Raw genomic sequence first — 24,650 nt, 5'->3', positions numbered from 1 at the left:
GCACACTTTTTGGGGAAGATGCGTGGTGACAGGGAGTATGAGCATCCTTTTGGAAACTTGCTGACTGAGGTTAATGATATTGAAATTGGTGAAGGTCCTAGTAATTTTGATGTGCAACCCAGTGGCTAAGATGTCGAGCTCGGTAATTGGAAAACACTCCTTTCTTGGCTAGCCAGGGAGGAGTTTTGGTGGTTTATTTTGTTGTCATTTCTATTGTCCAGGTTATTTTGGGTTGTACTCCGGACATTATCTTGTGGATCAAACTGTTCTTATTCTTATTTTGCCTAGTTCGTTTAGTTGTAGTAACTCGTCTAGTGTTATTTAGGATTGTTCCAGGGTTGTAACCCATGTCTATTTTGCTTGTCTTGTTCAAACCCTTTTCATCATCTGTCTAATGCAATCTCCTATTTTCTATTAGTTCTAGTCAGTTTTTGTTTAGGTCATTTTTTTCCTTTTATAGTTCTTTCATGCTGACTCTAGTGACATGACATGCACGTATAATTCTCAGCCTGATCTTGAAAGTTAGTCTAATCATGAAGCAATGGCACCGTTTTGAATATGATAACAGGATGCATTTGAGGAAACAGTTAAAGATTCACACATTTTGAGATGACCTGAACTTTGAATTGAGTGAATTTGAGGCAGTAAGTCTGGGAAATCAAGAGGTTGATGAGAGCATACAACAAGGAAATGTCTCTCAAGCAGTTTGAGGTAAATCAGTCAGTGCTGAAATGCATTCTTCCACAACAAGATAATGTTAAGTTAAGTCTGCTTCAAACTGGCCAGGGTCATTCATTGAGACAAAGGTATTACCCATTGGCACTCTTTGTATGTATTGATGCCATCAAAAGTTACTATGTGTGATTTGTTTGCTTATCTTCAATTGCATGTTTGTACTTGGCCTTTTTGAGTTTGGTATGACGAAGACATTTTATTCTGCTACCCAAACACTTTTATCCTTTGCTACCCATTGTGAGCCCTAATTTTTTTTTTTTCATACCCCTCTTTTGGAATCAGAAATAGAGTAGGAACTAGAAAAGGAAAAAGGGAAAAAAAAGGAAAACATAAAAAGAAAAAAAAGAAAAACGAAAAAAAAGGACAGGAAAAAAAGTGGAAAAAAAGAAAAAAAAAGAAAAGAAGGAAAAAGAAAACAAACAACTTTCTTTTGAACTACGTTCGACCTGATTCCTTTTAAGGATACGTAGGCAGCCTTACGGTTTCGTTCCATCAAAATAAAAATTAAAATTCCCCAGACCCAAAGAAATTGGGGCAGAAGTTTTGGTTTTGAAAAGATCTGATCCCAAAAGTTGTAATTTTGATCCCTTTTCATCTTAAGTTAGTTTGAGCCTTCATGCCATCCTTTTTTTCTAGCCCTGTCCAAAAGCCTATATTACGGTTCAAAGAAAGACCTTCCGATCAATCTTTGAGAATGTCAGGTCAAGCGAGATAGAGGTATGATTTACATCATGGGTAACACTTTGTTCATTGGTGCAAGAGAGAAAATTTAAAATGAGAGAGTCTTATTGGTGAAAACCCTCACGGGCACCATAAGGCGATGGTGAGTTAAGAAAAGAGCAAAATGAGAGAGGCAGCGGTGGTGAGTTAAGAAAAGAGCAAAATGAGAGAGGCCTGATGGTGAAAACCTTTAGGGCACTACAACACGACTGAGGATTGTGGATCAAATGGGACAATTGAAGCGCTGAAGCCCAGTTTCACAGCGAAGAGGTACAACAAGAGTTGAATATTAGACTTAATTGAGAGATTAGGCCACTTAATCCAAAGGTGCATGTCATGGTCATTAATGTTAGTATCCACATCTGATAAGTTTCTACGTAATTTTCTTGTTAGATATTATCTCTTTTCCTTGTCCCTTATTTTGTTCCTCTCGTTTTGTTTGAGTCCCTTCTTGAGTTTGTTTGATCAGAACAAGTGAGAAATAACTTAAAAATTTACTACCAGCTTTCCAATCGCACAAAACAAATTTGGCTAGCACATCAAAGTGGCATAAGTCAGGGAAAAGTGGTATGCGCATTGAGTTGGTAACAATCAACATGCTTTGGGATTCATGTGAAAAGCAAGGGTTCGGTAAATGTCAATTCATGAGCAAAATGCAACAGATAGAGGATATTAGGATCGAATGGAGCAGAGGTATTTTCTGTGATAAGAGTTGAAAGAAAATGGGCAGTCGATAACAATCGAGGTCGTCCAGGTTGAAATCAAAGTTATCTTGGCAGTGGCAGAGGCAGACACTCAACAATGACGCCACAAACTAACCACCACGTTTTCAAACTAACAAAATTTTATTCGTCTAAAACAGGGTCAAGAAAAGTTGTTAATCCACAGGGACACTCAGGGGCAAGAAATTCGGTTCAGAATCCTCCAAGAAGACAACATGGCTCAGGTAAGTTCATTCTCGTATTTTTAGGACCTTCCTAGATAATGGAATTTAGTTTTAAATTTTCAGGACCCTCCTGGATAATGAGATTTAATTTTAAGTGTTCAGGACCCTCCTGGATAATGAGACTTAATTTTAAGTTTTCAAGACCCTCCTGGATAATGGGACCTAGTTAAATTTCAAGACCTTCCTAGATAACAAGATTTAGCGTAAGTTCTACCTTTAGGAAATATAATTTAGCTTTAATGTTGTCACTCTTAAGATGAGATTTAATTTGAAGTTTTTAGGGCCCTCCTGGATAATGGGATATATCTTTTAAATTCTTAGAGCTCTTTAGGTAACATGATTCGATTAACACTCACAGATGTGCCCAGATTCCAAACTGGGGCAGAAAATTTCTTTTGTTTTATCTGTTTTATTGTAATGGTAGGCGCCTACCTGGATAACAAGGGAATACAATTCAAGTTTTTGGTAATCAGGCGCCCACCTAGATAACGAGGGAATACAATTCAAATTTTTGTAATCAGGCACCCACCTGGATAACGAGGGAATATGTTTCAAGTTTTTGGTAATCAGGCGCCCACTTGGATAACGAGAGAATACAATTCAAGTTTTGGTAATCAGGCGCCCACCTGGATAACGAGGGAATACAATTAAAGTTTTTTGTAATCAGGTGCCCACCTGGATAACGACGGAATACAATTCAAGTTGTTGGTAATCAGGCGCCCACCTGGATAACGAGGGAATACAATTCAAATTTTTGTAATCAGGCACCCACCTGGATAACGAGGGAATATGATTCAAGTTTTTGGTAATCAGGCGCCCACTTGGATAACGAGAGAATACAATTCAAGTTTTGGTGATCAGGCGCCCACCTGGATAACGAGGGAATACAATTCAAGTTTTTGGTAATCAGGCACCCACCTGGATAACAAGGGAATACAATTCAAGTTGTTGGTAATCAGGCGCCCACCTGGATAACGAGGGAATACAATTCATGTTTTGGTTATCAGGCGCCCACCTAGATAACGAGGAATACAATTTAAGTTTTGGTAATCAGGTGCCCACCTGGATAACGAGGGAATACAATTCAAGTTTTGGTAATCAGGCGCCCACCTGGATAACGAGGGAATACAATTCAAGTTTTTGGTAATCAGTTGCCCACCTGGATAACGAGGGAAAACAATTCAAGTTTTTCATAATCAGGCGCCCACCAGGAGAATGAGGGAATACAATTCAAGTTTTGGTAATCAGGCGCCCACCTAGATAACGAGGGAATACAATTCAAGTTTTTGGTAATCAGGCGCCCACTTGGATAACGAGGGAATACAATTCAAGTTGTTGGTAATCAGGCGCCCACCTGGATAACGAGGGAATACAATTCATGTTTTTGGTAATCAGGCACCCAACTGGATATTAAGGGAATACAATTCAAGTTTTGGTAATCAGGCGCCCACCTGGATAACGAGGGAATACAATTCAAGTTTTTGGTAATTAGGCGTCCATCTGGATAACGAGGGAATACAATTCAAGTTGTTGGTAATCAGGCACCCACCTGGATAACGGGGGAATACGATTCAAGTTGTTGGTAATCAGGCGCCCACTTGGATAACGAGGGATTACAATTCAAGTTTTGGTAATCAGGCGCCCACCTGGATAACGAGGGAATACAATTCAAGTTTTTGGTAATCAGGCACCCACCTGGATAACAAGGGAATACAATTCAAGTTGTTGGTAATCAGGCGCCCACTTGGATAACGAGGGAATACAATTCATGTTTTTGGTAATCAGGCGCCCAACTGGATATTAAGGGAATACAATTCAACTGCTAATCAGGCGCCCACCTAGATAACGAGGGAATACAATTCAAGTTTTTGGTAATCAGGTGTCCACCTGGATAACGAAGGAATACAATTCAAGTTGTTGGTAATCAGGCGCCCACCTGGATAACGAGGGAATACAACTCAAGTTTTTTGGTAATCAGGCGCTCACCTAGATAACGAGGGAATACAATTCATGTTTTGTTAATCAGGAGTCCACCCGGATAACGAAAGAATACAATTCAAGTTTTGGTAATCAAGTGCCCACCTGGATAACGAGGGAATACAATTTAAGTTTTGGTAATCAGGCGCTCACCTAGATAACGAGGGAATACAATTTAAGTTTTGGTAATCAGACACCCACCTGGATAACGAGGGAATACAATTTATGTTTTTGGTAATCAGGCACCCACCTGGATAACGAGGGAATACAATTCAAGTTTTTCGTAATCAGTCGCCCACAGGGATAACGAGGGAATACAATTCAAGTTTTGTTAATCAGGCACCCACCTGGATAACGAGAGAATTCAATTCAAGTTTTTGGTAATCAGGCGCCCACCTGGATAACGAGGGAATATAATTCTTGTTTTGGTAATCAGGCGCTCACCTGGATAATGAGGGAATACAATTCAAGTTTTTGTAATTAGGCGCCCACCTGGATAACGAGGGAATACAATTCAAGTTGTTGGTAATTAGGCGCCCACCTGGATAAAGAGGAAATACAATTTAAGTTGTTGGTAATCAGGCGCCCACCTGGATAACGAGGGAATACAATTCAAGTTTTGGTAATCAGGCGCCCACCTGGATAACGAGGGAATACAATTCAAGTTATTGGTAAGCAGACACCCACATGGATAACGAGGTAATACAATTCAAGTTTTTGTTAATCAGGCGCCCACCTGGATAACGAGGGAATACCGTTCAAGATTTTGGCAATTAGACACCCACCTAGAGAACGAGGAAATTCATTTCAGAGTTACTTTCAATTCGCAAATTCAAGAAGCATCAAGAGCCCACCTGAAGAATAGGGTCCATTTTTCAGTTTCATGTTAAAGATCAAGTAGAGATTCAAGGAAGATTCAAGACAAGAAGTAGATAGGATCTTGTATTTTTCTTTTACTTTGCTGTAATTTTTTCTTTTATTTTTGATGTGGCGGTAGGAACCGCGGACCAGAACCTCGACGGAATGGCACTCGACCGGCTCTCCACCTCGATATATTCCATCACTGTTCCCACTACTAAACTACACGTGGCCTGATTCCTTTATAGCCAAGGATATGTAGGCAGCTCAGATACCAGGGCTCGGTCACATTCTCTTCCTTTCTCTTAGTTTTTGGTCTTTCTAAATAAGGGTCGGGTCAAAAAACCTGTCTAGTCGTTCTTTGTCTGAAAATACTTCGTATTTCCAGTCTAAGAGGGGCAGCTGTAGATATGTGATTTTTGACCTTCCCCAAGATTTTACATATTTTAGCACTTAAATACTTAGTTTAGGCCTAATATAATTATTTCAACTAATTTTGACTCTTTTACATTATTTTTTATCACATAAATAAAAATTACAAAAAAATAGTTTCATGAAGGTTTTGTAGTCATTTTTAATCTTGAAAAAAATACCAAAAAATATGTTTGTTTTAAACGGTTAGTATTATTTTAATAGTTATTTCTTTAAGTGAGATTAAGTAGTATTTTTAATAGTTATCTTGTTTGATATATTATTTTTATATACTAAAAGGAGGAGAGAATAGAATTAATTTTTGGACCAATTTAGTCTTGCTTGTAGCCTAATTAAACCAATCCCTTAGCCCATTAACTCAAAAGCCCAAACCTAGACACCCATTTAAGATAATATACAAGAAAAAATAAAAAAAAAACCTAGTCCTACACTAGGAGGGATCAGCCGTTTTTTTACATTTTGGAAACCCTTCATCTTCATGGAGACAACAACAAACACCTAGCAGAACCCTAGACTCCAAACACCATCGCCACTGCATCTTCCTCGTCTCAACACCACCATCTCCATCTCCCTCACCAACAACAACCAGCGACCAACCGTCCATCAACCAGAATCGCCGCCGCCGGCTGTTCAACCAAAACCCGCCGGAACTCCACAACAAGCCGCCGCAGAACATCAAACGATCCCTTCTTCTTTGAAATAGCGGCGGTAGACCTGACACCAATTGAAGCAATGAAACTCCTCTCTTCACCAAGCAACTTCAGCCGTTTCCAGCCTCCGGACCACCCCCATCGCCGCTCTTCTTCTTCACCTTACACCATCGGACATCCCTTCTTCTTGACACCTTCAAAACAGCGGCACCACCAAAAGCCATGGTCTCCAATCCCTGAAGTGAAGTGAACGAACAGAGGGATATAGAAACATTAATTAAAGGCTTCAGTTTCGAATCTTATCGCCTCATTTTCTTCTTCTTATTTCCCCATCTCTTTGAACAATCATAGAACAATTAAAAAGTAACTAGAGAAGGCAGAAATCGAAAATAAGAGGTCAAAAGTTTTGTGAATTCGAGGTGAAATTCCGGTTTCGGTTCCGTCGTTCGATCTTTTTTGCTGATTGTTACTCCGTGGAGTTCCCGTTAACGGATCCTTTCTTTTTTCTCCTCGCTGGATCGAGTGTAAGGCTGTTGAAGGAAGTTTTGCTATTGAAAACCATTTAAAGGTCCACTTCTATCTTTAATATCTTACCTTTTGATTTTTGTCACATATGTGTTTGGATGGTTGATTCAGATCGTTTCCAGGTTTGTTTGTGATATCTTTTGATTCTTTGATAACTTTTCTTGAGTTTGATTGTTATATTTGCTAATGACGTGAAAGTGACAATAAGAATGCCTTTCTAACCGAATGTGATTTAGCTTTAATGAAGTGAGAGGTTCCAACTTGAAAACTTATTCTGAATTGATTTCATTGTTTGGGTTGCTGGGTAAAAACAAAAAAAATTAAAAGAAAATTCAGGTTCAAGATAATCATATTGTTCTTTTATTCTTGTTTTATTTACTTTCCGGGTAGAAGTATGTTTAGGCCGTCATCACATGGGTAGGCAAGCCATATGATTTTCTTAGTATCGAGACAAGAGGTCGTTTCTTTTAGTTTATTATCCGGGGATGTCCCAAATGATTTGTATATATTTTTATCCGGGGTATGCCCCGAGGTATTTGTAAATGGAGGCCAAAAGTAGAAACTTGTAGTATTTTTATTTTATTTTCATTTTTCTTTTTCTTTTATTTAGGTAGGAACGACCTCGAGCCTCTTGTGTTTATTTTTTTTCTATGTGTTTTCTATCTCAATTGAATATTTTAAAAGCCGACTAGATCAAGTATGCAATCGTACTAGTTACGGGACTTGAGGAGTGTCTAAAACCTTCTCCCCGAGTCAAATGAATCCCCTTACCCGAATCTCTAGTGCAGACTTAGATTTGTAGTCTCAAGTGTTTTAAAAGAAAAAAATATTTTTATAAAAACGGTGACCTGACACACTGAAATCATTTGTCAGGTGGCGACTCTGAGTTAATCTTTTTGAATACCATCTTTTGTCACTTTCAAAATTAAAAAACCCTTTTGAGCTTTGCAAAATCCTTTTATTTATTTAAAAGGTTTAGTTGGTTTGGTAAAAAAAGGGCATGACAGCGAGTTGGAGATCACAGGTGCGGAAATTGGCCATTAAATGAAATGTCGCAGATGCGACCTTGGCTCCGCAGAAGCGGGACTGCAGATGCGGTCCCAGGGCCGCAAATGCGGAAATCGCTGGGCAGAACATATAAATTCTTGTCCTCGCGAAATTTAGTCATTTTTCATCTTTTCAAAACGGGAAGAAGCTTGGAGAGCACTTTTCAAGAGAGATTCTTAGAGGAGTTCATTGGGGTAAGGTTTTTGGTCCCTAAACTCGTTGTTGGAATGATTTTTATCAATTTAAGCATGAAAAATTAAGAAAAATCAGTGGTAATTGGGGATTTAGGGCTTGACTAATTGGAGGTCTTTGAGTGATGATTTGAGGGACCATTTGATGTCCGATTTTGATGCTTTTGGTATGATTGAACTCGTAAGAGTGTGAGGATTCTGGAAATATAAATTGTACCCAATTCTGAGACGTGGACTCAAGGGGTATTTTGGTTATTTTACATAATTTCGCGTATTAGCTTAGAATTTAATTGTAGAATTAGTTACTTGAAGTGTTATTTACATTATAAATTTAATTGGATAGATTTGGGCCATTTAGAGTCGAGTACTCGTGGCAAGAACGTGGTCTCGGGTTGATTTTGAGCCGGTTCGAGGTAAGTGGCTTGTCTAACCTTGTGTGGGGGACTTTTCCCTTAGGATATGATATATTTGATAATTGAAATGCCTTGTACGTGAGGTGACGAGCGCGTACTTGAGCTAATTGTTGAAAATCCGGTTTTTCCTTAAGTATTTCAATTGAGTTCTTTTTTTCCTGTTTTATTCTACATGCGAATTTAGCATGTTTCTAGTTTAGATAAGCATGTTTAGTTGACTTAATTGCCTATTTGCTTAAACTGCCTTAATTACATTACGTGAAGCATGTTAGGCTAGAATTAAATGTTTTCTTGGTACGAAATTTAGCTTAATTGGGTATTCTTGTATTGCTGTTGTGTGTTTTTACTCTAGGACATTGGGACGGCATTCCGGGAAATCCCCTATATGTATTTATGATCTGAACTGAGGTGCGGGATACCAAGAGATCCCTGGCACGTATATTGAGGATACCAAGAGATTCTCGAGATACCGAGAGATCCCTAGCATATATTGAGGATACCAAGAGATCTCTAGCATATATTGAGGATACCAAGAGATCCTCGGGATACCAAGAGATCCCCGACTATCACCCTTGTTATAAGTGGTACTTCCTGGTGTTTGCCTTTATTTCTGTTTCCGTTATTGTACTCTTATTATTCTGTATAGATTCTTACTATAGATTCTCAATTGTACTGCTTACCTTATCATGTCATCTTATATTTATTTAATCTCAGTAGGGCCCTAAACTTCCTTGTCACTATCTAACTGAGGTTAGACTTGACACTTACTGAGTACCGCTGTGGTGTACTCATGCCCCTTCTGCACATGTTTTTCATGTGCAGATCCAGGTACCGCTACTCAGGCCTATCATCCTTGAGGAGGCGATTGCTCTAGAGACTTCGAGGTACATCTGCCGCGTTCGCAGACCAAGAAGTCCCTTTCTATTCCTGCTTTTAGTATTTAGCCCTCTTGTATTTTTCTGTTCTTATTAGACATTCCAGAGTTCGAGCTATGTAGTATTGATCTTAGCTTGTGATTCGTGGATTTTTGGGTCTTGGATTTATGTATTGGTATTGAGAGTTAAACATGGTGTATGTCGAGCGACACAATTACACACTGTTATTACTTTATTTCTGTTTTAAATTATTTTTACTTCCGCAAATCTTGGTTTTTCTTCCGCAATTTAGGCTTACCTAGTCGTAGAGACTAGGTGCAGTCATGATGGTTCACGGAGGGCGAACCGGGGTCGTGACAAGTTGGTATCAGAGCTCTAGGTTCATAAGAGTCATGAATCACAAGCCAGTTTATTAGAGTCTCGTTGATCGGTACGGAGACATCTGTACTTATCTACGAGAGGCTATGTAACTGTTAGGAAAAATTCTACTTCATTTGATTTCCTTGTCGTGCGATATTTTGACTTCACAATTCTAAACTTCTATTTTGTATTCTCTCACAGTTGTCATAGGCCGGGGCTGGGGTAGAGGCTAAGGATGCGCACGTGGTGCAGCCAGAGCACATGCGCGAGCTGCCATCGAGGTACCACCAGCGGTTCCAGCCAGAGCCTAGGCACCTGACACACATACTGCCACTACTACTCCAGCTCTTTAGGAGACTTTGGCACAATTCATGAGCAGGTACACCACTCTAGCTCAGGCAGGGTACACCACTCTAGCTCAGACAGGGTTACTGCAGCTACATCTCAGGCTGGGGGAGGAGCACAGACTCCCGCCGCCCGCACTCCTGAGGAGCGAGTGCATGTTGAGAAGGTCCCTGAGATTATTCCTGTACCGCCTACAGTTCCAGATTAGCCCGAGGACAGGGCAGTGGCTTCCGAGGAGGAGCAACTGAGGCTTGAGAAGTTCAAGAAGTACAAGCCTCCTGTATTCAGCGGTCTAGCATCGGAGGATGCTCTGGGATTTCTAGATGAGAGTTACCGCATTCTCTGTACCATGGGTATATCAGGATCAAGCGGGGTTTCCTTCACAACCTTCCAGAATTGAGGAGCCGCCTATGAGTGGTGGCACACCTATGAGTTAGACAGTCCAGATGAGGCTGCTTCACTAACTTAGACTCAGTTTTCAGATTTGTTCCTGAGGAAGTATGTTCCTCAAAGCCTTAAGGACGTATGGCGCACAGAGTTTGAGCATTTGCGCTAGGGTGCTATGACTGTCTCGGAGTATGTTGTCTGTTACACTAGTTTGGCTAGGCATGCACTAGCCCTGGTTTCTACTGTTTGTGAGAGGGTTCATCGGTTTATTGAGGGCCTTATTCCCAGCATCAGGTCTAGCATGGCTCGTGAGTTGGAGATGGATATTTCTTATCAGCAGGTGGTGAGCATTTCTAGGAGGATTGAGGGTATGCATGCTATAGAGAGAGAGGAGAGGGAGGCCAAGAGGCCTCGAGAGTCAGGCCATTATTCTGGTGCTCGTACCCCAGTTGCAGGTCATCATGGTAGGGGTTATATGAGTCGTCATGTTCATTCAGCTCTTCCAGCAGCCAGTAGTGCTCCAGCTCCTCCTAGGACTCAGGAGCCTTATTATGCACCTCCGGTTTTTAGTGCGCCTCCTGCGCGGGGTGCTTTTAGAGGTCAGCCAGCAGACCTGGTCCGAACCAGTCACAGTCGCCACATCCTCCAAGAGCTTGTTTTGAGTGTGGCAACACAAACCACGTGGTGAGGGATTGCCCTAGACTTTGGAGGAGTACACCTCCACAGATTTCTCAACCACAACATGCCCCGCAGAGTTCTCAGGCTATGATTACAGCTCCAGTTGCTACCCCACCTACTTAGCCAGTTAGAGGTGGAGGTCGGGGAGGTAGAGGTCGCCCTAGAGGGGGAGGTCAGGCCAGATACTATGCCCTTCCTGCCCGTACCAAGGCTGTTGCTTCCGATTCTGTCATCACAGGTATTATATTGGTTTGTCACAGAGATGCATCAGTTCTATTTGATCCAGGCTCTACTTATTCTTATGTGTCTTCTTATTTTGCTCTACATTTGGGTGTATCTAGGGATTCTTTGAGTTCCCCTGTTTTTGTTTCTACTCCTGTGGGAGATTCTCTTGTTCTGGACCGCATCTATCGGTCGTGTTTGGTTTCTCTTAGTGGTTTTGAGACCAGAGCTGATTTATTATTACTCAGCATGGTAAATTTTAACATTATCTTGGGCATGGACTGGTTGTCGCCCCATTATGCTATTCTTGATTGTCACGCCAAGACCGTGACGCTGGCTATGCTAGGTGTACCGCGTGTTGAGTGGAGGGGTACTTTAGATCACACTCCCAATAGAGTTATTTCTTTTCGTAAAGCTCAACGTATGGTTGGTAAGGGGTGTGACACGTATTTAGCTTATGTGAGAGATGTCAGTATTGATACCCCTTCAGTTGATTCAGTCCCAGTAGTACGGGATTTTCCCGATGTGTTTCCAGCTGATCTTCCAAGCATGCCACCTGATAGAGATATTAATTTTGGCATTGACCTGTTGCCGGGCACTCAGCCCATTTCTATTCCTCTGTATCGTACGACCCCTCCTGAGTTGAAGGAGTTGAAGGATCAGTTAATGGAATTGCTTGATAAGGGTTTTATTCGGCCTAGTGTATCACCTTGGGGTGCTCCTGTCTTGTTTGTGAAGAAAAAGGATGGTTCTATGCATATGTGTATTGATTATCGCTAGCTGAACAAAGTTACAGTTAAGAACCGTTATCCTTTGCCTCATATTGATGATCTGTTTGACCAGCTTCAGGGCGCACAGGTGTTTTCTAAGATTGATTTGCGCTCAGGTTACCATCAGTTGAAGATTCGGGAGCCAGATATCCCAAAGACTACTTTCAGGACTCGGTATGGTCATTACGAGTTCCTTGTTATGTCATTTGGACTGACCAATGCCCCAACAACCTTTATGCATTTGATGCTCAGTGTGTTCCGACCGTATCTTGACTCGTTCGTCATTGTCTTTATTGATGATATTCTGGTGTATTCCCAGAGTCGGGAAGATCATGAGCAGCACCTGAGGACTGTGCTTCAGACTCTGAGAGAGATGATGTTATATGCTAAGTTCTCTAAATGTGAGTTTTGGTTGGATTCCGTGGTATTCTTAGGCTACGTGGTATCGAGTGAGGGTATTCAGGTGGATCTGAAAAAGATAGAGGCCGTACAGAGTTGGCCCAGACAATCCTCAGCTACCGGGAACCGCAGTTTCCTTGGTTTGGTAGGCTACTACCATCGTTTTATAGAGGGGTTTTCATCGATTGCGGCCCCTATGACCAGGTTAACCCAGAAGGGTGCTCCGTTCCTATGGATGGAGGAGTGTGAGGTGAGCTTTCAGAAGCTCAAGAAAACTTTAACCACAACCCCAATTTTGATACTGCCTACAGGTTCTAGATCTTATACGGTCTATTGTGATGCCTCGAGGGTTGGCCTCGGAATGGTGTTGATGCAGGACGGTAGGGTGATTGCTACGCGTCCAGACAGTTGAAGATACATGAGAAGAACTACCATGTTCACAACCTTGAGTTAGCTGCCATTGTTCACGCCCTGAAGATTTGGCACCATTATTTATACGGGGTTCCCTGTGAGATTTATACTAACCATCGGAGCTTGCAGCACTTGTTCAAGCAAAAGGATCTAAATTTGCGCCAGAGGAGATGGTTAGAGTTGTTGAAGGACTATGACATCACTATTTTGTATCACCCGGGAAAGGCCAATGTGGTGGCCGATGCTTTGAGTCGCCGGGCAGAGAGTTTAGAGAGTTTGGATTATTTACCAGCATCGTAGAGGCCTATGGCGATGGATATTCAGGCCTTAGCCAGCCAGTTTGTGAGATTGGATCTTTCGGAGCCCAGTCGGGTTCTAGCTTGCGTGGTTTCTCGGTCTTCCTTATTTGATCGTATCAAGGAGCGACAATATGATGACCCTCATTTTCTTGTCCTCAAGGACAAAGTTCAACGCGATGATGCCAGAGATGTGACTATTGGTAATGATGGGGTACTAAGGATGTAGGGTCGGGTTTGTGTACCCAATGTTGATAGGCTTCGAGAGTTGATTCTAGAGGAGGCCCATAGCTCGCGGTATTCCATTCATCCGGGTACCGCGAAGATGTATCAGGATTTGAGGCAGCACTACTGGTGGAGGCGGATGAAGAAGGATATAGTTGGATTTGTAGCTCAGTACCTCAATCGTCAGCAGGTGAAGTATGAGTACCAGAGACCGGGTGGGTTGCTTCAGCAGATAGAGATTCCAAAGTGGAAGTGGAAGCGGATCACCATGGACTTTGTAGTTGGGCTCCCACGGACTTTGAGAAAATTCGATGCTATTTGGGTGATTGTGGATCAGCTGATCAAGTCTGCTCACTTTATTCCTATGTGTACTACTTATTCCTCGGAGCAGTTGGCAGAGATTTATATCCGGGAGATTGTTCGACTGCATGGTATTCCAGTGTCCATCATTTCAGATAGAGGTGCTCAGTTCACATCACGGTTCTAGAGGGTCGTTCAGCATGAATTGGGTACTCGGGTGGAGTTGAGCACAATATTTCACCCTCAGACAGACGGACAGTCCGAGCGCACTATTTAGATTCTTGAGGATATGCTCTGTGCGTGTGTGATTGAGTTTGGAGGGTCTTGGGATCAGTTCCTGCCGTTGGCAGAGTTTGCTTATAACAACAGCTATCAGTCCAGCATTTATATGGCACCGTATGAGGTTTTATATGGGAGACAGTGTAGATCCTCGGTGGGTTGGTTTGAGCCGGGTGAGGCCAGATTATTGGGCACAGACTTAGTTTAGGATGCGTTGGAGAAAGTTAAGGTGATTCAGGATAGACTCCGCACAGCCCAGTCCAGAAAGAAGAGTTACGCGAACTAGAAGGTTCGTGATGTTTCCTATATGGTTGGAGAGCGGGTTCTGCTTCGGGTTTCGCCTACGAAGGGCATTATGAGATTTGGGAAGAAAGGGAAGTTGAGTCCGAGATTTATTGGCCCTTTTGAGATATTGAGGCGTGTTGGGGAGGTTGTTTATGAGCTTGCCTTACCTCCCATCTTAGCCGGAGTTTATCCAGTATTCCATGTTTCGATGCTCCGGAGGTATCATGGTGATCCGTCGCAAATGTTGGATTTTAGTTCAGTCCAGTTGGACAAGGATATATCTTATGTTGAGGAGCCAGTGACAATATTGGACAAACAGGTTAGAAAGCTGAGGTTAAAGAACATTGCGTTACTAAAGGTTTAGTGGCGGGGCCAGCCGGTCGAGGAGGCGACCTGGGAGATCGAGCAGGATATGTGCAGCCGTTACCCTCATCTTTTCACTACATCAGGTATGTCCTTATGCTCGTTCGAGGACGAATGAATGTTTAAGTGTATGAGGATGTGATGACCCGACCGGTCGTGTTAAGAATTAATGCCCCGATCCCCTATTAACTGCTTTCCCCAAGTTTAATTCTACTATTTTGATTTGTCGGGATGCTCGGTGTTGACTTTCGGAGAGTTTTGGGTCACTTAGTCCCTAAATGAGAGCCTAAGTGTTGGAAAGTTGGCCGTAGTCAGAACAGTGTGAAAACGGCCTCAAAATAGAAATCTGATGGTTCCGTTAGCTCCGTTAGGTGATTTCGGGCTTAGGGGCGTGTTCGGATTGTGTTTTGGAGGCCCGTAGCTAAATTAGGCTTGAAATGCCGAAAGTTGAATTTTTGAAGTTCCGGTCCGATAGTGAGATTTTGATCCGAGGGTCGGAATGGAATTCCGAAAATTGGAGTAGCTCCGTAGTATTGAATGTGACGTGTGTGCAAACTTTCAGGTCATTCGGACGAGGTTTGATAGACTTTTTTATCGAAAGCGTATTTTGAGAATTTTGGAATTCTTACGCTTGAATCCATGGTTAATTCGAGGTTTCGATGTTGTTTTAGGTGTTTTAAGGATTGGTACAAGTTTGGATAGTGGTTTGTGACTTGTTGGTGTTTTTGGTTGAGGTCCTGGAGGCCTCGGGATGATTTCAGATGGTTGACGGAAAGATTTTGGAATTTAAGTTGCAGCTTCAACTGCTGGTTCTGTCATAACCGCACCTGCGGATTGGATTCCGCAGGTGCGGCGCCGCATAAGCGAAATTGAGGGAGGTCACCAGGTTCCGCAGATGCGGGAGATTTTCCGCAGAAGCAGAACCGCATCTGCGAGTTGGAGATCGCAGGTGCGAAAATTCGCCATTAAATGATAAGTCACAGATGCGACCTTGGCTCCACAGAAGCGGGACCGCAAATGCGGTCCCAGGGCCGCAAATGCGGAAATCACTGGGCAGAACATATAAATTCTTGCCTTCGCGAAATTTAGCCATTTTTCATCTTTTCAAAACGAGAAGAAGCTTGGGGAGCACCTTTCAAGACAGATTCTCATAGGAGTTCATTGGGGTAAGGTTTTTGGTCCCTAAACTCGTTGTTGGAATGATTGTTATCAATTTAAGCATGAAAAATTAAGGAAAATCAGTGGTAATTGGGGGTTTAGGGCTTGTCTAATTGGAGGCCTTTGAGTGATGATTTGAGGGACCATTTGAGGTACGATTTTGATGCTTTTGGTATGACTGAACTCGTGAGAGTGTGAGAATTCTGGAAATATAAATTTTATCCAATTTCGAGATGTGGGCCCGAGGGGCATTTTGGTCATTTTACATAATTTCGCATATTAGCTTAGAATTTAATTGTAGAATCAGTTACTTGAAGTGTTATTTACATTATGAAATTTAATTGGATAGATTTGGGCCATTTGGAGTCGAGTACTCGTGGCAAGAACGTGGTCTCGGTTTCATTTTGAGCCGGTTCGAGGTAAGTGGCTTGTCTAACCTTGTGTGGGGGACCTTCCCCTTAGGATATGATATATTTGATATTTGAAATGCCTTGTACGTGAGGTGACGAGTGCGTACTTGAGCTAATTATTGAAAATCCGATTTTTCCTTAAGTATTTCAACTAAGTTCTTTTTTTCCTGTTTTATTCTACTTGCGAATTTAGCCTGTTGCTAGTTTAGAAAAGCATGTTTAGTTGACTTAATTGCCTATTTGTTTAAACTACCTTAGTTGCATTACGTAAAGCATGTTAGGCTAGAATTAACGCGTTACTTGGTACGAAATTTAGCTTAATTGGGTATTCTTGTGTTGTTGTCTGTTTTTACTTTGGGACTACGGGACGGCATCCCGGGAGATCCCCTGTACATATTTATGATCTGAACTGATGTGCAGGATACCAAGAGATCCCTGGAACATATATTGAGGATACCAGGAGATCCCTAGCATATATTGATGATACCAAGAGATCCTCGGGATACCGAGAGATCCCTAGCATATATTGAGTATACCAAGAGATCCTCGGGATACCAAGAGATCCCTAGCATATATTGAGGATACCAAGAGATCCTCGGGATACAAAGAGATCCCTATCATATATTGAGGATACCAAGAGATCCTCGGGATACCAAGAGATCCCCGGCTATCACCCTTGTTATGAGTGGTACTTCCTGGTGTTTGCCTTTATTTATGTTTCCATTATTGTACTCTTATTATTCTGTATAGATTCTTATTGTAGATTCTCAATTGTACTGCTTACCTTATCATGTCATCTTTATATTTATTTAATTTCAGTAGGGCCCTAACCTTCCTTGTCACTACCCAACCGAGGTTAGGCTTGGCACTTACTGAGTACCGATGTGGTGTACTCATGCCCCTTATGCACATGTTTTTCATGTGCCGATCCAGGTACCGCTATGCAGGCCTATTATCCTTGAGGAGGCGACTGCTTTAGAGACTTCGAGGTACATCTGCCGCGTCCACAGACTGAGAAGTCCCTTTCTATTCCTGCTTTTAGTATTTAGCCCTTCTGTATTTTACTGTTCTTATTACACATTCCGGAGTTAGAGCTATGTAGTATTGATCTTAGCTTGTGATTCGTGGGTTTCCGGGTCTTGGATTTATGTATTGGTATTGAGAGTTAAACATGGTGTATGTCGAGCGGCACAATTACACACTGTTATTACTTTATTTTTGTTTTATATTATTTTTACTTATCTTGGTTTTTCTTCCGCAATTTAGGCTTACCTAGTCGTAGAGACTAGGTGTCGTCACGATGGTTCACGGAGGGCGAACCGGGTTGTGACATTTTGGTTCATAAATATGATAATCCCGAAATTCATGTTAATACGATAATTGAATCAGATAATGTTGAATTCTTTGAAAGCATCTACCCGTATAAAACTAAATGCGAGTCGTTAAGTGAAAAACCTAAACGACCACGTGAAGAACCAAAGGAAAATACTCCACGTGAAGAAGATCCAAGGCGTAGCAAGCGTCAAAGAAAATCTACTTCTTTTGGACCAAATTTAGTGACATTCTTGCCTGAAAATGAGCCTCAAACTTTTAAAGCAGTTATGTCATCGTCAGATTCAGCATTTTGGAAAGAGATAGTCAATAGTGAAATTCAATCAAATTTGGATAACCATACATGGGAGTTGGTTGATCTTTCTCCAAAAAATAAGTCTTTAGGTTCAAAATGGATCTTTAAACGAAAAATGAAAGCTGATTGCACTATTGACAAATATAAGGCAAGACCTGTTTTGCCAAAGGTTATAGACAAAAGAAAGGCCTTGATTACTTTGACACTTACTCTCCATTATGAAGGATAACATCTATTAGGGTGTTAGTGGCACTGGCGACCGTGTATGGTCTTGAAATCCATCAAATGGATGTTAAAACAGCTTTCTTAAATGGAGAATTATATGAGGAGATTTACATGGAACAAACTGAGGGTTTTGTGGTTCCGGTAAAGAAAAGAAAGTGTACAAACTTGTTAAGTCGTTTATGGACTTAAACAATCACCAAAACAATGGCATGCCGAATTTGATCAAACAATGTTGGCAAATGGGTTTAAAATAAACGAGTGTGACAAATGTATTTACATTAAAAATACTCCAGGTCATGAAGTCATTGTTTGCTTATATGTTGATGACATGTTGATAATGAGCAAAAATATGGCAGATATAAATGCTACTAAGCGCATGTTGGCTAGCAAATTCGACATGAAAGACTAAGGAATTGCTGATGAGATATTAGGAATCAGAATTCATAAGACTCCACAAGGTCTAGCATTATCACAGTCTCACTTTATTGAAAAAGTACTTGACAAGTTCAAGTATTTAGATTTCAAAATTGCCAAGACTCCAATTGACGTGAGTTATACACTTCAAAAGAATGAAGGTGAAAGTGACTCACAACTGGATATGCAAGAGTATTGGAAAGTTTAATGTATATCATGAATTGTACGCGACCAAATATAGCATGTGATATTAACAACTGAGTCGGTTTACAAGTAATCTCAATCAAATACATTAGATGGCAATGAAACGAGTTTTGGGGTATCAGAAACATACCCAAAATTATGCTTTGCATTATAACAAATATCCCTCCGTGATTGAGGGACATAGTGATGCAAATTGGATCACTGGATCATCTGAAGTTAAATCCATGAGTGGATATATTTTCACAATTGGGGGTGGAGCAGTGTCTTGGAAATCATCTAAACAAACGTGCATTGCCCGTTCTACAATGGAATCTGAATTCATAGCCTTAGATAAGGCCGATGAAGAAGCTGAATGACTCCGGAATTTCTTGGAAGATATTCCATTTTGGCCCAAACCTTTGGCGCGCGCGCACACAAACATACACACACACACACACACACATTAATCAAGCGAAAATATGCAGGGCAGGGCAGGGAGCATTATGTATAAGGGAAAATCTTGTCACATACGACGGAGACACAATACCGTTAGACAACTACTCTCTATTGATATTATCACTATTGACTACGTAAAGTCAAAAGATAACATGTCGGATCTACTTACAAAAGGCCTATATACAGAGGCAGTTGAAATATCATAAAAGGGAATGAGGTTAAGGCCTAGGACAAGTCATCATGACGGTAACTCTACCAAGCAGATTGGAGATCACAGATCTAGGTTCAAAGAGATCAAACAAAGTTATGAATGACGGTACAACATTGTCAAATAACTCAACACATTCTTGTGATGAAGACAATGTTCAGAAATCGAGGCAAATCATTAAGGTTTTTTTATGAGTCAATAAAACTTAAAGCTTTTTAATAATTTGCTAAGTTTGGCAGGATATGACCAAATAGTGTGTCTATAGGATTAAACGTTTAGAAATCACCTGTGTGAGTGTGAAGTGTAAGCCGCTTCAAAGGGAATGAAAGTAAAGGCTCATTCTCTAAGTACTCATGAAACCAGGCGGTGTTCATGGCTAAAACGAATACAACCATGAGAACCATAGATGGTTAAGGGTTGATTGTGTGACTTATGTTGTCTAGGTATATAACATAGCTCAACGATTCAAATATATCAAATCTATTGATTGACCGAGTATATCCAATATAAGTTTACTACAGAAAGTTCAAAGGGAAACCTACTTATCCATATACAATTAATCCTTGCATGTAAATCACACACTCGTCCTTGCATTCCTTTGTTTTATAGCCATTTCTCATTCATGTTGGGGATTATTGGGCTTTTAAAGCTTAATTTAGCTTAAACAGGGTGAAGGAAAAATGGAGGGAAAATGAAATATTTGAGTTTCCCTCCTTGGCAAAGGGATATTATCCCATATTGGAGGAAGGAAACACTTTTGATGAGTATATATACAATTGCTCTTCTGCTAGCTCTTAAAGAGTTAAGAAGAAAGAAAGCCTCGCGCCGTTGTCGGCGTCGCTCGCTCGGCTTCGGTTCGTCTTCGGATTTGGTCAAAGATTGATTGATTAATATTTTTGGACAAAATTCATTTCAATTATTTAATTAATTAATGAAATTTCAATCCGGAATAACCCAGGACCCGTGATGCGACCAGGTCCGGTCCGTTTTCTTTCCCGAATTATTTTAAATCTATTTTCCCGCAATATTTCAAACAAAAATATTCTCAACAGCCATGGTTGTTTCTGAAAGGTTGCAAACCTTTTCAGAAATATTGCCAAAAAGTCTATAAATATGCTTTGAATCCCATAATCGTTTCTTACGAAATTTTCTAATCTTCTTCTTCTTCTTCTTTTACACAAAAATTTCAGTGTGTTTTACAGCCTTTGAGTGGTTCGCTGTTTCGTCGGTGTTTCGGGTAGCAACACTCTGGTGAGTTAAATCGTTCTACCCTGGTAGGATAATATTATATCATCTCGGGTACTTGAGGGAAATAATTTCTTTAAGGACACATTGTGCATTCAGTGGGCTCGATTTATTTCGATTTTTTTTTCAGAAATCATTTCGATATACTGTTACTACAAACTTTCTGTTTCTGTTTTTTCTTGTTACAGAAAGTTTACAGTTTTTTATTATTTATTACAGTAATACAAATTTGACTAATAGTAAGGACTATCTTAATATAGCGACTGCACTTGATCTTGCTTTCTTTTTGATGGCCTTGACATCCTTTGACTTAGTATTGTCCTTGTTGCACTTGATCTTGTTTCCTTTCTGATATTCTTGAGATGTTTGACTTTCTTTGATTGAGCATTGCCCTCCTAATTTTCTGCAATTAAAGAGATAAAATTAAATTTGCATTATTGTCATCGTTGAAACTTAAGTGTAACTGTTTGCTTTCGAATAAAATAATACGTCAAGAGAAGGAGAAGTCAGTTCAAGTCTTTAAAAGGAAGGTAAAATATTATAAATTTCTTTTATTAGCATTATATCTTTTATTCAGCCGGTTGAGTTGTTTGCACGTGCGTTATTGGTGATTACTTCAATAGAAGCTAATGGTAGATATATAAAAAGTGATGGTAGTTTTTCTTTATCACTGCATTTGTTACCAATTATATATGTTACCTATATTTAAAACATCTTTAGCCTCCAATTATTAAAAGGAGTAAGAGCTTAAGATCCCTACGACTTCAACAACAACAAAAGTATTTTGTTAATTGATACTAAAAAGTAGTGGATATCATCAGCTATGTAGCAAATTTTCATAGATAATCAAAACACATAATTCTGAGACCACCTTAATTCGAGATAATAGTTTTATCAATAAATTAATATTTATTATGACAACGGACCATTAAAACCAGTAGTACAAAATCGAGTCAATTACTCAAATGGTCACTCAACTATCTCAAATTATCTCCTAAATTCATTTTTCTTTCGTTTGTGACAACAAAGTCACTGAACTATGCTTATTGCACTCAAAAGGTCACTCAACTAATTTTTTCAAATTTTGGATTGCCAAATACCTATTTTACCCTTTAAATTATAAATATTTATCTTGGACAAGGAAGTCAAAAGGCATTTATGGGAGGATTTGGATTAGATGGTACGTGGTATTCAGCATACTGAGAAGCTTTTCAAAGGAGAGATTTCAACGACCATATTGGAACGACGTCTGGAGGGTATTATGATGTGCATGGTGGCATCGATTTTGGAGATAGGAGGAACTTAAACATGAGCTGAAGCGGTTGCGATTGTCATGAAATGTAGAGCATGTGGGAAATATTGACATAAGCTCTTCTATTTGATATTACGAAGAGGAACTTCTCTATTGGACTTTGCTAGAGCATTAGATTTGGTGATAGCAAACTCGAGTTTCCCGAAGAAGGTGGAGCACTTGGTCACCTTCCGTAGTTCGGTGGCCATGAATCAGATTGATTATCTTCTCTATAGGAAGTTCGATAGAGGTATTTGCACGGATTGCAAGCTCATCCCGAGTGAGAACCTCACGGCCCTTCATAGGCTCCTGGTCATGGACCTTGAGATCATGAGGAAGAAGAGGAAGAGGGTTATGTATAGCCAATCTACGGTCAAGTGGGGAGCCTTGACAGAAGCCAAAGCGTAGGAGTTGGGGGTTAAGCTGATGACTAGGTGGGCTTGGAGGAGTAGCGGGGATGCAAGCGCTATGTGGACCATGACTACGTAGTGCATTAGGGAAGCCGCTAGAGAGGTATTTGGGATCTCGAAGGGTTACTTTGGTGGACATAGAAGAGAATGCCGGTGGAATGGAGAGGTGCAAGGAAAAGTGGAGACCAAGAAAGCGGCATATCTAAAGCTAGTTGAAAGTGTAGACGAGGAGGAGAGAAGAATGAATAAGGAGCAATATAAGTTGGCTAAAAATGAGGCTAAATTATCAGTTATAGCGGCTAAGACTGCAACTTTTGGTCGTTTGTATGAAGAACTCGAGGGCCGAGGTTGGGATAAGAGGTTGTTCAAGTTAGCCAAGGTAAGAGAAAGGAAGGCTCGTGACTTGGACCAAGTAAAGTGCATCAAGGACGAAGAAGGTAGAGTTTTGTTGGATGAGGGGCTTATCCATCGGAGATGGCATACCTACTTCCATTGTCTCTTGAACGAAGAGGGTACAAAAATATTCTACTAGGTGATTTGGAACTCTCCGGGAGTCGTTGCGACTTTGGGTATTGTAGGCGGATTAGAGTTGAGGAGGTTGGGGAGGTTATGCGTAAGATGAGCAGGGGCAGAGCGACTAAGCTGGATGAAATTCCGGTGGAGTTTGGAAGAGTGCGGGCAAGATGGGATTGGGGTGGCTCACTGGGTTATTTAATGTCATTTTTAGAATGAAGAAGATGCCTGAGGAGTGGAGGTGGAGCACGAAGGTTCCTTTATACAAGAACAATGGTGATATCGAAAATTACAATAATTATCGAGGTATCAAGATGCTTAGCCATACTATGAAAGTCTGGGAGAAGGTGGTGGAGCTAAGGTGAGGAGGAGTGTGTCTATATCTGAGAATCAATTCGGGTTTATGCTGGGGCGCTAGACTACAGAAGATGTTCGCCTTATTAGGAGTTTGATGGAGCAGTATAAGGAGAGGAAGAGGGACTTGCATATGGAGTTCATCGGCTTAGAAAAGGCATAATATAAAGTCCTGATGGAGGTTTTGTAGAGGTGTTTGGAGGCTAGAGGTGTACTTATTTCCTACAATAGGGTGATTAAAGACATGTATGATGGAGCAAAGACCCGAGTGAGGATGGTGGGAGGGGACTCGGACAATTTTCTGGTCATGATAGGGTTGTACCAGGGGTCGGCACTCAGCCCTTTTTTATTTGCCCTGACGGTGGACGTTCTGACGTGCCACATCTAAGGGGAGGTGTCGTGGTGCATGTTATTTGCAGATGATATTGTATTAATTGACGAGACGCGAGGCGGTGTGAACTCGAGGTTAGAGATATGGAGGCAGACCCTGGAGTCTAAAGGTTTCAAGTTGAGTAGGACCAACATAAAATACTTGGAGTGTAAGTTTGGGGGTGAGACTCAGAGAGGAGAAGGGGATGTGAGGCTGGATTCTCAAGTCATCCCTAGGAGAGGAGGTTTTAAGTACATTTGGTATATTATTAAGGGGGATGGGGAAATGGATGAAGATGTCACACATCGTATTGGGCCAGGATGGATGAATTGGAGACTCGCTTTGTCACGACCCAAATTCCCTTCGTTGGGTATCTTGATGGCACCTTGTCTTAGGGACTAGGTCAGCCTTACATTAACGGAAATGACAACAATATTTAACAAACATCTGACAATTTCAAAATAGAAAACTCTTTACACATTTACAAATCCCAAAACCAGTAGAACAAGTCATAAGCTCTACTGAGTTACTAGGAGGTCAGCAAATACAACTGTTTTGAAATAAGGACAAACAATATAAACACAACATCAAAAGCTGACTCCGAAGCCTACAAACACAGCAGCAGGTTTACTTTAAGTCTCCACAGCAAAATCCGTACAACTAGCTAACGATCGATTGACTCTGAAATACTTGGATCTGCAAAAAAAATGTGCAGAAGCGTGTTGTGAGTACACCACAGCGGTACCCAGAAAGTATCAAGACTAACCTCAGTGGAGTAGTGACAAGCAACAGTCAAGACACCTACTGGACTAAATAACATGAGCAAGTATAAGTGGAGAACTAACAGAGTACAACAAAACTACGCATAAAGACAATAATGATGCAATGCTTACCATAGGAAATAGAAACTACCATTAACAACGGAACACCACAAGTAACAACACAGAAGAGTATGTTGAACACAATTTAAATCCGGTGAAAACAATTAAAGGAAGGACAAGTAGCAACTAGATGAGAATAACCACTTTCACACTAGGTTTTATCCAATAATCTCCACGAGGTACAGAACCTCAAAATATTCATAATTCACGGGACCC

At 40.9% G+C, this 24,650-nt stretch overlaps 1 protein-coding gene across 1 annotated transcript; it reads left to right on the top strand.

The window, feature by feature from the left end:
- Positions 1 to 19,402: 19,402 nt before the first annotated feature.
- LOC138879083 (uncharacterized) lies at positions 19,403 to 22,848 on the top strand. Its single transcript, XM_070158657.1, has 2 exons — positions 19,403 to 19,552; positions 22,396 to 22,848. The coding sequence occupies exons 1-2, from the start codon at positions 19,403 to 19,405 to the stop codon at positions 22,846 to 22,848; spliced, it is 603 nt and encodes a 200-aa protein (XP_070014758.1).
- Positions 22,849 to 24,650: the final 1,802 nt, after the last annotated feature.

Source organism: Nicotiana sylvestris, chromosome 10 (genome assembly GCF_000393655.2).
Source record: "Nicotiana sylvestris chromosome 10, ASM39365v2, whole genome shotgun sequence".
In the NCBI taxonomy this organism is placed as follows: Eukaryota; Viridiplantae; Streptophyta; class Magnoliopsida; order Solanales; family Solanaceae; genus Nicotiana; species Nicotiana sylvestris.
The sequence above is the reverse complement of the archived record's forward strand: the minus strand, read 5'-3'. Positions and strand labels throughout refer to the sequence as shown.